The 13,678-nt window shown below is 38.3% G+C and overlaps 2 protein-coding genes across 8 annotated transcripts in view; one reads left to right on the top strand and one right to left on the bottom strand.

The window, feature by feature from the left end:
- SLC10A7 (solute carrier family 10 member 7) overlaps positions 1-13,678 on the top strand; it is a 257,182-nt gene that overhangs the window by 109,999 nt on the left and 133,505 nt on the right. The window contains exon 5 of one of the 7 annotated variants that reach the window (XM_064585139.1): positions 11,725-11,741. The exons of the other annotated variants lie outside the window; for them this stretch is intronic. The gene's annotated coding sequence lies outside the window, so the exon portion shown is untranslated. Of the gene's footprint in view, positions 1-11,724; positions 11,742-13,678 lie in introns of those variants that run through there. 7 annotated transcript variants of the gene reach the window in all.
- LOC123848191 (large ribosomal subunit protein uL23-like) lies at positions 1,678-2,186 on the bottom strand. The gene has a single exon (XM_045880340.3). The coding sequence runs from the start codon at positions 2,184-2,186 to the stop codon at positions 1,719-1,721; it is 468 nt and encodes a 155-aa protein (XP_045736296.1). The 3' UTR covers positions 1,678-1,718.

Genomic DNA, 13,678 nt, shown 5'->3' with positions numbered 1-13,678 from the left:
CTTGGTAGCAAGATGGCTGCTATAGCTTCAGGCATTGTGTCCTTGTTGGAGGTATGATGGAAGAGAAAAGGCATTGCTAGAAAGCTTTCCTCTCATCTTTGTCCTTTAAATAAGTAAGACAAGCATTCACAAGAGGCTTTCAGCAGACTTTCTCTAATACTTCATTGACTAGAACTCAACCAGAAGGTTATTGCTAGCTGTAAGGAAAGGAGACAGGTTGAGTGTCTATCAAAGGGAACAGAATTCTCCTTTGCTTCTTGACCTTCTTCCTTTCTTGGCACACATAGGAAATGTAACATTTGTTATACATCATGGGAGTGAAGAGAAAGCTCCTACTGCTCCAAGCCCTGCCTATCTGCCCCAAGGGTTAGGGGGAATCAATATCTTGTCTATCTGTGGTGCATTTCAGGCTCATATTAGTTGGAAATGACTAGTGGACTAGTCATGAGTCATATCCTAGGTTGGACATACTGTTGCTTCAAAGAAAGCAGGGCTTTGTTAGCATATAAGATGGGTATGGCTATTGGGTAGGCAATCCATAGAATCAGGCCCAGTAGCTGTTTGCTTAAAAAAAAATTATGCTTGAACTCAGAATATTCTGTATTTGGATTTGAATAAATGTGGATCTGTTACTCTCAGAAGTCACCTCCCCCCACCTTTAATAGTGAAATTATTATATACTGTGAAAGAGGCTGGGAGCTGGAAAGTTGACTTCTTTTTTCAGATATACTTTCAGCCTCACTGTGGGAGTCTGACTTCTATATACTTTAGGCTATCCAGTAGTTGATAAAGGGAAAGCGAGGGGGCGGGAAAGGGTCCATCACCAAAGTGAATCAGGTAGATATGTGAGAGACCAGAGTTGCATAGTCAGCTTGTGAAGAAGAACCCTAGGAACCAGGCACCAAGCAGATCAGTGGTAGTTGTCTTCTAATGTGTCATATTGCTAAGGGTGCTCTGGCACATCGTTAGATCTCCAGTATAGTCAGTCAGGATGCTCCTCTTGCTCCTCTCCATAGCAGACTGGAGATCCAGTAGGAGCTGCATCAGCAGTGCGTTCCAAGAGTTGTCAAGGCTTTCCTCTGCAAAGCGTGGATGAGGAGCTTATAGATGAACGTGTGAAACGTTAACTCTTCTGTGCTCCAAAATAAATAAATGGAGTGCCTAAGGTAGAGAAGGGAGATTAGTTCATATATTAGGTGTTTAGTGATAGCCTTAAAGACACTATTTCCTCTGGAGTAATAGTTTCTGAGCCTGGAGGCTTGGGATCCTAGTAAATTCTGAAAATTTATATTCAAAATGTATTCTATAATTGTATATGGATTTTTCTGGAAAGGCCATGGCTTTCATCTAATTTTCAAAGATTAAGAACAGAGAATATGCCGAATGTTTAAATAACACAGACTTGAAGCAGTTTTTCAGGTCTCATTAGAGTTATTTTAAGAGAACTGTGGCTTCTAATTGTTCTATAACCTGATAATCTGTTTAAACAGTAATTTCTCTTTGATGTATAAGGTTTTACAGTATGTGAAGTATGTAGCCTAAGTGGCTTTATGGAAAAGATATGCTTTTTTCCAAAATATTCATCAGTCCTGAGACCACAAAATTTAGTTTTTTTCTTGAGGAAGATAAAACCCATTGTATGGGGTGATCCTAATTATCCATAGTCTTTTTTTCTTTGTGAAAAAATTTATATTTAGATTTAGCTAGCTGGACTCAGTTTAGATGATTCCAATTTTGTTGGCAACATCCAAAGCATCATAGTCAGGAGCCAGTCGAACATATGCCTTCTTCTCTCCATCAGGCCTGATCAAGGTGTTGACCTTGGCCATGTCAATGTCGTAGAGCTTCTTCACAGCCTGTTTGATCTGGTGCTTATTGGCCTTGACATCCACAATGAACACAAGTGTGTTGTTGTCTTCTATTTTCTTCATGGCTGACTCAGTAGTCAGGGGGAACTTGATGATGGCATAGTGATCAAGCTTGTTTCTCCTGGGGGTGCTCTTTTGAGGATATTTGGGCTGCCTCCGCAGATGCAGTGTCTTGGGTCGTCGGAATGTAGGTGACGTGCAGATCTTTTTTTTGTGACTGTGGACGCCTTTCAGCACCACTTTCTTGGCCTTCAAAGCCTTTGCTTTGGCTTCGGCTTTGGGAGGGGCAGAGGCTTCCTTCTTAGCCTTCAGTGCCATCTTCGTAAAAGGGTATACATAGTCTTTTGTAAGTGGTATTGCTAAGGAGTCATAAAACTTCTCCTTCTACCACCAAGATTATTTAGAGTTAAGGGTAAATTACTTACAATTGTCAGATACTTAATTATTTACTAGTTTTTGCAGAATTGGACAAGGTATTTAGATATTTACCAAGTTAGACTTTTAATCATAGCAAAATAGTGGTAGATGATAGATAGAGAGATAGGTAGGTAGATAGGTAGATATAGGTAGATAAAGAAAGAGTGAGCTTTCTCTGTTATAAAACAATTGTCAGTTCTTCATTGCCTTCAAACTTATTTCTGTCCTTTAGATGTGTGTGTTTAAGTAATTTTTCCCTTGTGGATGAAGCTGACAGCATTTTCCAAATTGATTTTCTATCTGTAATATTCCAACCATATTTCAAACCTCATTAAAGCCCTTTTCATCATTTCTCTGACTCCATTAGTTATGGCAGCATCTCAAAATTTAGTTTTCTCAGTAAATTTCATTATTGTGGTTACCAATTCATTATAAAATGATCAGAGGAGTAGGAGGGAGAGAAAAGGAATTGACATATGAGGACAAAGTGAAAGATGAGGACTCTTTGGCCAGTAAAGTAGAAATCTATCAAATCATGAATGGCATATGTAAGGTGAACATGCACCAAGATGGTGGATCTGGAAATAGAGGAAAGGGCATTCTTAAAACTCCCAAAAAATAACAAGGAGAGGTACTTAACACAGGCAGAAAAGTAATTTTAAAGGGGTTTTGGTGAATTTATTTCAGAACCAATGAGAAACTAAATTGTAGTAAATCTGCCTATAAACTCTGAACAGATCCTAAATAATTGCAAGTATTATTATGCTACACATGGTCTCTTATTTTTTTATCATGTTCTCTGGGACATCCTTTAGGAACAGAACTTTGCAATGTTTGGGCAAGATGGGGTCTGATCTAGAAAGATAATCCCTATGCTGTTTTCATGTGAAGTTGGCAAACAAGACTAGTAATAACCAAAATTACTGCAGCAAATCAGTAAAGACTACATCTGCAGTTTATTCTGACAATGAATTCATCCTTTATAAAGGAAGTGCTTTCATATCTGAAGTTTACTCTAACAAAGAAGCAAAATATAGATGAGGATGTTTTTATCTTTAATAAATAAACAGTTCTTACAGATGAAGCAAATACATATGTCAGTGGGAAAATGAGCAAAGATCTTAAGCTGGCCATTCACAGAGGAACAAACATGGAAGAGCAATAAAATTAGGAAGAGATATACAACTGCACTGCTGATCGTATCAGTACAAATAAAATTGAGATATTTTCCATTTATGGAATCAGCAAAGTTTAACAAGATTGACTGATTGATGAGAATGGAAAGACTTAGAAATACACACTGTTGGTAGGTCTATAAATAAGATTTGATCTTTGTAGATGGTACTTTCACTATGTGGATCAAAACTGGAAATGCTTAGAATAATAACAACAACAATAATAGCATCTATCAAAGCTACCATGGACTTGGTGCTGTGCCAAATACTTAGCCTGTGTTATATTTTTTATTTTTAGTAACTGTTATTACTCTTGTATTATAAGTGAGGAAACCATAACTAAAAAGAGTTTGATGATAACAGCTATTAAGTGATATGAACTTGTATCTTTCTAACTCCAGATTCCACAACGATGACTACCATGTTGTTCAGCCTGTTCTTGCTGGGTCAGTTGCACTTCTAGGAATTTGCGTTAAAAAGACAATTGTCAAATGCCTGAGTGGTACACATAAGAACGCTGTATACCTTCATAGGTGCTAAGGATCCATGCAGCTATATGAAATGCAGTTTGGGCATATTCCAAGCAGTGAGCTAGAACCGAGACTGCTGAATAAATGTGGGAATCGGAAAGGTGCCCCCCTCAGTGAAAAGAGTACTAGAAAAACTCTTCTCGTTGGCCATGATAAGTGATAGTGTTGTCTGAGCCTGAGATCTGAATGGAAGAAAATAAGTCTCCCGTGAAAAGTGCACACTCCAACCCTGTGCTAAGAGGTGGTTAGAGAGTATAAATTTATACCATTTTCATGGGGCCAGAAACTCTGAGCATAGAAATTAATATAAAAACTAGTACCAGACAGGAGTTTCAGAGAGAATAGAGAGAGTAGCCGAGAATTAGTAAAACATGAATTCCTAGATTGAAGAAGTTCACCAACTCCCAAGCAGGATAAGTATGAATAAATCCACCCCTGTGTATCAGAATAAAACTTTGATACAACAAAAACAACTACAGCTGCAACCACTACTAACAGTAATGGCAAACCCTTATATACTGGTTACCTTGTGCCAGGTGATCTCCTAAGTGAGATATATGCACACAAACGTGTACACACATACATGTGCACACACTCACACACTCACTGATTTATAGATAGTGACTATTATCCCCATTTTTTTTAAGAGAAAGTAAGGCACAGAGAAGTTACCAAATCTTCCCAAGATTACACAGCTAGTACGTGGCCAAGCTGAGATTTGAATCCAGATCATCTACTTCCCAGGTCTGTGCTCTTGACCATTATACATTGTGCTCGAAGAGAATATTTCCAAACTAACCAGAGAGAAAAGGCAACTTCCCAAAACAATAATTAGCCTGGCAGCTGACTTCTCTAAGTCAGAAATAGAGGCCAAATTAAAATGGAATATCTTCTAGTGCTGTAGGAAGATGGCTGCCAGCTGAGAAGATCATTCACAAATTATCATTCAAGGGTGAAGCTGAGTTCTTCTTCCTGTCCCCTTCCTGCCCTCCTCCCCTTCTTTTCCTTATCTTTTCTTTAAAAAAATAATTTTGGTTCCCTTACCTCCCCTTGAGGTAGCTGAAGTTGGGGTAGCCTGCCGGTCCAGGGCTGAGGAGGTGACTGGCACCTGGTCCGGGGAGGCAGTCAGGGCCGACAGTGCCAGCCGGCTGGTTATATACAGGACATATGAGGAAATAAGTAAATTAAAGATAATTAGTGCTTGAAAGTGATGAGGACATGTCAGAAAATGTCAGAAGCTTGAAGGGACTTGCACTGGCCAAATCTGCAATTATTTGAACATCCAAATTAGTAAGATACCAGAAGATTATAACCCAGTGAATAAGATAGGAATGCATGAGTCCATACTAATATAAATAAGTAAATGAATAAACAAATCATTGGGAGGGAATTTTAGGCAAGAAAGATATGAGGAATGCTGGAGTTAGAAAAATCACTGGCAACTAGTATTCTCCAAGTATTTTAATTACAAAGGGAGAAATAGTAATTTCACTGAGAAGAAACCTAGAAGACACCACCTTAACCAAGCGGTCAAAGTGAATATCCCCAGTAATGGGGCAAATGGACATCATTGCCTCCTCATGTGATAATTGGAAGGCGTAGCATCACTTCTGTGGCATTCCTGTCAAAAATCATAACCTGAATTTAATCATGAGAACAACACAGACAAACCCAAACAGACTCTCTGTGAAATAAGTGGCCTGTACTCTTCAAAAATAACCAAGATTATGGAAGGCAAGGAAAGACTAAGGAATTGTTCCAGATAAAGAGACATGACAATTAACTGCAAAACATGATTCTAGATTAAAAAAACAGAGGTGTTGTAACGAGTACTGGGTGTTATACGCAAACAATGAATCACTGGACACTACATCAAAAACTAATGATGTACTACTGTATGGTGACTAACATAACATAATTTAAAAAAAAAAGAAAAAGATTGGGACAGTTGGTGAAATTTTGGATGGGACTGTGGATTTGATGGTAGATGGTAGTATCATTATCAAGATAATTTCCAATAAGCAGGTTTTACTGTGGTGGTGTAGGAGAGTGTCCTTGCCTTTTAGGAAATACACACTGTCAAATTAATGGTGTATCATGGCCTAACTTACTCTCAGTTCTGAAGACAATGATTGTAAGTGTGTGTTTATATACCTCTTTTGTGGTAGTTGTACAGATGTAAATTTTTATTCCATTCCAAACAGATCTACGTAGCACCTAATTATACCCTTTAATCTGGTTTCTAAAAATGTTTCATAAAGTTTATTTTGATCTAGTTTTTAGCTTAGTTGACCTTTGCAATCTCAACAAAAATGCTAATTCAGAGCACCCCGAATCACAAATTCACTGCATTCATGTATTTTTTACTTACTAATTTTATGTAATTTCTTCTTGATTTAATATATTGTAAACATAGGTAACCAACTCCTTGGTGTTTATTTATAATGAGAAGAGACTGGTATTTAGAGTTGGACAGACTTGGTTTCAGACTCCAGTTCTGTTTCTCTCTGGCTGTGTAAATTGGGACAAAATCCTCATCTTTTTTTTCCTTTTTTCTCATGGTTTCCTCATCCGTAGGCAACGCAGGATTGTTGTCAGGAACAAACATGTAAACCTGAGAAGCCTAAGCACAATTTCTGGCATGTAAGAGGCATGCAGTAAGCGTTACCTTCTCTCACTTCATTCTTTCTTCCTTCTCTCACCAGAAGTGTCCTTGCAGATCCCCTGGGCATAAGGAAATACAAAGCTTATTAATATGGGGCCAGAGGAAAAGGACTCTGTCCCTGTCCTTTTGTTCATATTTGGCTTCCCTCCTTCTATCTGACTCTTGTCTTTATTTCTGTAAGTCATCCATCATCATCCAGAAGATGAACCAGGCCAGATGGTGATCCCAGTTTGGGGGGGAGGATGGGAGTAGAGCACAGAGGATGAGGGGATTGCTAGACCACCAAAGATTCCTAGGGGACCAGTAGCCAGGGGAAGTGAGGAATCTTGAACAGGTCTTTCTAGCCTAAAGACTTTTACCGTCTGCTGCTGGAGTAGCTTATGATCTCTAGGAAAAATACTGATTGATCATGGCTGAATGACTGTCCGATGCTTCTTTCTTACTTGTTACTCAGCAACCCAATTTTAGCTATCATGAGTCCTGGGGCCATTCAGGACTTGCAGCTTCTTTCCTTTCATGTATAGCTTCATATTTTCTTTGTTCTTTTTTGGGTGTTTTTCTTGTTGCTCACCTTCTTTATACTTTATACATAAATGTGTATTCCCTAACACTCAATATACATTTTGTGCCATCTTTATTACATGTTAATTTATTTCTGTTTCTTTTGTCTTCTTCTTTTAATATCCACAAGGGGGTGGAGGCATGGGTGAAATAAGTGCAGGTGGTCAAATGGTACAAACTTCCCATTGAAAAAACTAAAGAAAAAAATATATATCTGCAGGGCCAAACTGATAAACATGGTATGTGTGTGGAAAGTAGGAGCTCTTATTGACAACCTGTCCATTCATCTGTCATCTCATTGGTCAGATGTGAACTACAATAAAAGTCCAGTGGGACCTGAAGCTTAGCCTACTTTTTTTGTTTCCTTGGAACCAACTTCCATAAGTTTACAATTAGTGTTCTGCTCCCTGGCAAGAGCTCAAGTGCTGAAAATCTGAGCCCATATCCTTAGTTCTATTCTGATTCCTACCACTGTGCTTTGCATCTAGTAGGTGTTCAATAAATGTTTCAATAAGTGTTGATTATATCTGTGACTCAAAAAAAAAAAAAAACAAAAACAAAAAAGCAAACCCTCAAGATCCTGCTTTCTACTGCAGATATTAGTACTAAGCCAAGAAACCAGAATAGGATTGAGTGTGGGCCTCTACTGGGCCATGCTCTTATAACCTTCCAACTTCCCTTCCAGCCACTGCCGCATTTCACTGCTATTCTTCCAAGCAAACAATTTTTTAAAGTTTTTATTTAAATTCCAGTTAGTTAACATACAGTGTTATATTAGTTTCCGGTGTACAATATAGTGATTCACCACTTCCCTACGTCACCCAATGCTCATCACAACAAGTACACTCCTTGATCTTCATCACCTATTTTACCCACCCCCCCACCTACTATCAGTTTGTTCTCTATAGTTAAGAGCCTGTTTCTTGGTTTGCCTCTCCCTTTCTCTTTTACCCTTTGCTCGTTTGTTTTGTTTCTTCAGTTCCACATATGAGTGAAATCATATGGTATTTGTCTTTCTCTGACTGACTTATTTGGTTTAGCACAATACTCTCTACCTCCATCCATGTCGTTGCAAATGGCAAGATTTCATTCTTTTCTATGGCTCAGTAATATTTTACAGTAATGCTCAGTAATATTGGCTATTGTAGATAAAATGTGCTGTAAACATAGGGCTCCATGTATCCCTTTGAATTAGTATTTTTGTATTCTTTGGGTAAATACTTTTTTATATATTTTGGATACTAACCCTTCATCAGATATGTCCTTTACAAATATCTTCTCCCATTCCGTAGATTGCCTTTTACTTTTGTTGTTTCCTTCACTGTGCAGAAGCTTTTTTCTTTTTTCTTTTGATATAGTCCCAATAGTTTATTGTTGCCTTTGTTTTCCTTGCCCCAGGAGATATCTAAAAAGAAGTTGCTATGGCCTATGTCAAAGAACTTACTACTTGTGTTCCCTTCTAGGATTTTTGTGATTTCAGGATTCACATTAAGGTCTTTAATCCATTTTGAATTTATTTTTGTGTATGGTGTAAGAAAGTGGTCCAGTTTCATTCTTTTGCATGTTGCTGTCCAGTTTTCCTAACACCATTTGTTGAAGAGACATTATTTTTCCCATTGGATATTCTTTCCTGCTTTTTTGAAGATTAATTGACCATATAGTTCTGGGTTCATTTTTGGGTATTCTGTTCTGTTCTATTGATCTGTGTGTCTGTCTGTTTTTTTTTTTTTTTTTTTAAGATTGTGTTTATTCATTTGAGAGAGAGAGCGGGGGTTGGGGGAGGAACAGAGGGAGAGGGACAAGCCGACTCCACGCTGAGCACAGAGCCCAATGTGGGGCTTAATCCCATGACCCTGAGGTGATAACCTGAGCCAAAATCAAGAGTCGGACACTTAACCCACTGAGCCATCCAGGTGCCCCTTATCTATGTGTCTGTGTTTGTGCCAGTTCCATAATGTTTTGGTTATTACAGCTTGTAATATAACTTGAAGTTCAAATTGTGATGCCTTCAGTTTTGCTTTTCTTTTTCAAGTTGCTTTGGCTATTCGGGATCTTTTGTGGTTCCACACAAATTTTAGGATTGTTTCTTCTAGCTCTGTGAAAAATGCTGGTGATATTTTGATAGAGATTGCATTAAATGTTTAGACTGCTTTGGGTAGTATAGAATTTTAACAATATTTGTTCTTCCAGTCCATGAACATGGAAGGTCTTTCCATTTCTTTGTGTCATCTTCAATTTCTTTCATCAGTGTTTTATGGTTTTCAGAGTACAGGTCTTTTACTTCTTTGGTTAGATTTATTCCTATCTTAATTTTCTTGGTGCAGTTGTAAATGGGATTGATTCCTTAATTTCTTTCCATTGCTTCATTATTGGTGTAAAGAAATGCAACACATTTCTGTACGTTGATTTTGTCTCCTGTGACTTTACTGAATTCGTTTATTAGTTCTAGCAGTTTTTGATAGGAGTCTTCCAGGTTTTCTATATAGAGTATCATGTCATCTGCAAACAGTGAAAGTTTGACTTCTTCCTTGCTGATTGGGATGCCTTTTTTCTTTTTGTTGTCTGATTGCTGTGGCCAGGACTTCCAATCTATTGTAAATAAATGTGATGAGAGCAGACATCCCTGTAGTGTTCCCGACCTTATGGGAGCTCTCAGTTTTTCCCTGTTGAGGATGATATTAGCTGTGGGTTTTGAAACAGCTGTTCCAGGCTTCATTCCTTATAGCACTTCGCCTCTTCAATTTACTCTAATCAAGTATCTCTGACACTCTACTAAGAACTTAACTTGGCTCTTATCGAGGTTACCAGTCATCTCCATCTTTCCAAAGCCAGTGGTGGTTTCTTTGTTCTTGTCTTACTCAAGCACTTGGGAATAGTGGACACAATTGATCACTCCCTCTTTGAAACATGTTTTCCTCTTCATTTCCATGATACCTATCTCTCTTGGGATTCCATCTGTTTTGCCAACCACCCCTTCTCAGTTTCCTATGTGGGTTCTTTGCTTTGCTTAACTTCTAAATGTTAGAGTGTCTCAGTGCTTGGCCATGGGTCCTGGTCTTTTCTCTGTCTACCGTAACTCCCTAGGAAAGTTCACCCAATTCCATGGTTGTTTTGTTTTGTTTTGTTTTGGGGGGTGGGTAGGGCAGAGAGAGGGAGAGAGAGAATCTCAAGTAGATTCCACGCTCAGTGTGGAGCCCAACACTCGGCTCAATCTCATGACCCTGAAATCATGACCTGAGCCAAAATCAAGAGTTGGACACTCAACGAACTGAGCCACCCGGGAGCCCCAATTCCATGGTTTTATGTAACATCAAAATGCATCTGCTACCAAATTGCTATCTTCAGGTCTAACTTCTTCCCCAAATGCCAGACTCATATATATCAAAAAACCTATTTGATGTCTCATCTTGGATATCTAATAAAAGTCTCAAGTTTATCATATGCAAAATAGAATTTTTGATCCCCCTTCCCATCCTTAGATTGCTTCTCCCTCAGTTTTTCTCATTTCAGTAAATGGCTCTACTCATTATTTGAATATAAGACTGTTCCTGGATTTCTTTCCACCATCTCCCTCTCCCCATATCTGACTTATCAGTAAATCCCATTGGATCTACCTTCAAAATAGATCTTGAGTTCATCAACTTCTCTTCATCTTCACTGTCACTACTCAAATACCAGATGCCATCAACCCTTGCCTCCTACCCTATAAATTATTCCCTAATTGGTCTTGCCTGCTTCTGCTCTGATCTCCCTAAAATTCTGACTTCACTCATCAGCTAAAGTAATCTTTTTAGAATATAAACCTCACATTATATTACCATACTTTCTCCAGATTCTTCCTAGTTTTAAAACCTCTGTTGTCTTCTGTTGCCCTTAGGAAAAAATTTATAGATTCATTATCCCAACCAATAAGGTCCTATTAGCTAGCCCTGTCTTCCTCCTTGGCCCCACCTAATACCACACCACATACTCAGCACACTCCAGTAACACAAAGTTTCTCTCCTCAAACACACCAAGGCTGTTTTTTTCCTCAGGGCCTTTGCACTAGTCCTCCCCTCTGTCTGGAACATTCTGGTCTTCACTGGATTGGCTGCTTGTCACTCAGGTGTCAGCTGAAGTGACCCTTCCTCAGTGGCCTTCCATAAGTACCTCCCCAGTACTTTCTAACACATCAACTTTTTTATTTCTTCAAAGCCATTATCATTATCAAAAGTTATCTCGTTCTTTTGTCCATTGTGTGTCAATCCCCACTAGAGCTCTAAGAGAGGAGGGACCTTGCCTGTCTTTTTCACTCTAATATCCCTGCTGTTCATATAGTACCTGCCACCTAGTCTGTGCCAATCTAAATAGCTGTAGAATAAATTAACCATTTTCCAGGCAGGACTGAGGATAAACCAAAAAGCCTTGGGATTTGTGAGTCTTATAATTAGTGATTATGATACATATTCACATGCAAGGTTTCACTTTGCCCACCTTGACTGTTTTTTCTCTCTTTTCTCTTTCTTCAGAATGGACTTGTCTGTGTTACCATCTCTAAACAAGTTTTACAAAGCCATGCTTTATCCTTCTTGTCTTTTGACATCACCCAGAGATTCTTTTCTGAAGAAGACTAATTCTAGCATGCTGTGGTCCATAAAGCTCTTTCTTATTATATCAAATTAAATGGCTTCCTGATCACTGGTCCAAGGCTTGTCTACTTTTCTTATAACAAATGTTCCACTGTTGTTACAAACTGTAATTTTGTATAGATTCTCTTTTGGAGTTTCTGATTTTCTTGATCTAAATTTGTCTTCTTCTTTTGTGATAAAGAATCTTCTTGATACTTCTTCTCTTACTATACTTTAAACAGAAAGAAATAAAATATTTAAGTTTTGATGGATGCCACACATTCATTGTGTATGTGTGTGTATAAGTATATGTAACTATTATCTTTGTTCCATGAAAGGAAGGTATATGCAAAATGACCTCCAAAGGCTGAAGGAGCCATAAGACCAAAGAGAAAGGCCAGCAAGTCTAGCCTGATGAAAAGTGGTTTATTAAGGGGAATTATGGAAAGAAGCCTGTCTTGGGTGACCACAAGATGAGTAGATCTCCAAAATCCCACCTCCCTTAAGACTTGTTTTTATAGCCCTAGAGACTGGGAATACTGAGGGACCACTCAAGAGAATCTTTAAGAATAGTGTGTGTCATAGCTATATCTCCAGGGCAGATCAAGGACATTATGCCCTGAGGGTGTGCTTAAGGATGTGGTAAACAAGAGGAAAGAAGTGGTCAGGGGGTGACCATGGAGAGGGGCTGTGCTCAAGAAGGTTTCAGGTCACAGAACAGTCATCATGGCAGATTTGTCTAAAATGACATTAGTCTGGCTCACACAACCTTTTTTCACATGGCTCTTCCTTATATCCTAATTGCTATTTCATTGCCAAAATAAATATCAAATTATGTAAGGAGATTTATCTATTTTTTCTCCAGTACAGAATAATTTTTTTTTTTTTTTAAATTGAGGGTGTAGCAGAAGAGGTACTCATTCCCAGGTATTTGCTCATGTACACACATAGTCACATGCTTCCAGAAATCTCAAGGTGTTCCTAGGAGTTACTGTGTTCTGCAATATGATGTTGCAGAAAATACCAATGCTCTATCAATAACACTTTGAACACTTTTGACATTATATGCATCTGCACTGCCCGAAGAGCTAACTGTACTTAAACTCTGTTCCCCAGAGTCTCTGCCCGAAATGAACAACTTCTTTTGTTATTGCTTTATCCATTTTTTCTTTTATCTTTAGTTTCCACTTTTATTTTGTATTGTTTAATTATACTCCAGAGAATTCTTAAAGGTGTTTCTTCTGCTGTCCTGTTTTGATGCTACCCCAGATCTACTCACTTTACAAGGACTACATACATCCATGCCCGGCTGTAGTCTTTTGTTTGCTTTTGAGCAAACCCACAGACTTACATTTCAACACCACTTTAGCATGAGTGGACTGGCCATACTGAAGGACTCATGTTGAATGATGTCTTTTTGTGACTTGAAGTTCACAAGTGGTATTACTGAGAAGCTCCATTAAGCAGGGTGTCAAGGAATGGTCAAGCTGTCCAATTGCTAAAAATCCTAAACTGTTGTGCCATGCAGATTCCTTAAAACTAAAGACTGGAACATAGTCATGGTATTTTCCAGCTAAAGGTTATAGTCCCACGGCAAAGACAGAACAGTTACCTGTGATCAACTGTATGTGTTTTTGGGATTGCATTTCAAAAGCAGATCTATCTTATACTGAAATTCCTGGATGACTTCTGTGTTGCTTTGTAGTGCAGTTGGAAGAAATTCTCAGATGTCTAAAAACTTTTCTGACATTATTTTAGTTGACAAATAGTGTACAAGTGGTCCTGTTTTTAAATGAGTATTATTTAATCCACATTAAACCATCTTTGAGTTTTTACATGAGTCTAAACTTTATTA

This window comes from Mirounga angustirostris, unplaced genomic scaffold, assembly GCF_029215605.1.
Source record: "Mirounga angustirostris isolate CCGP_5_RB_7025 unplaced genomic scaffold, mMirAng1.0.hap1 SCAF_2, whole genome shotgun sequence".
NCBI classification, from domain to species: domain Eukaryota; kingdom Metazoa; phylum Chordata; class Mammalia; order Carnivora; family Phocidae; genus Mirounga; species Mirounga angustirostris.
This window is presented reverse-complemented; position numbering and strand designations above follow the sequence as displayed.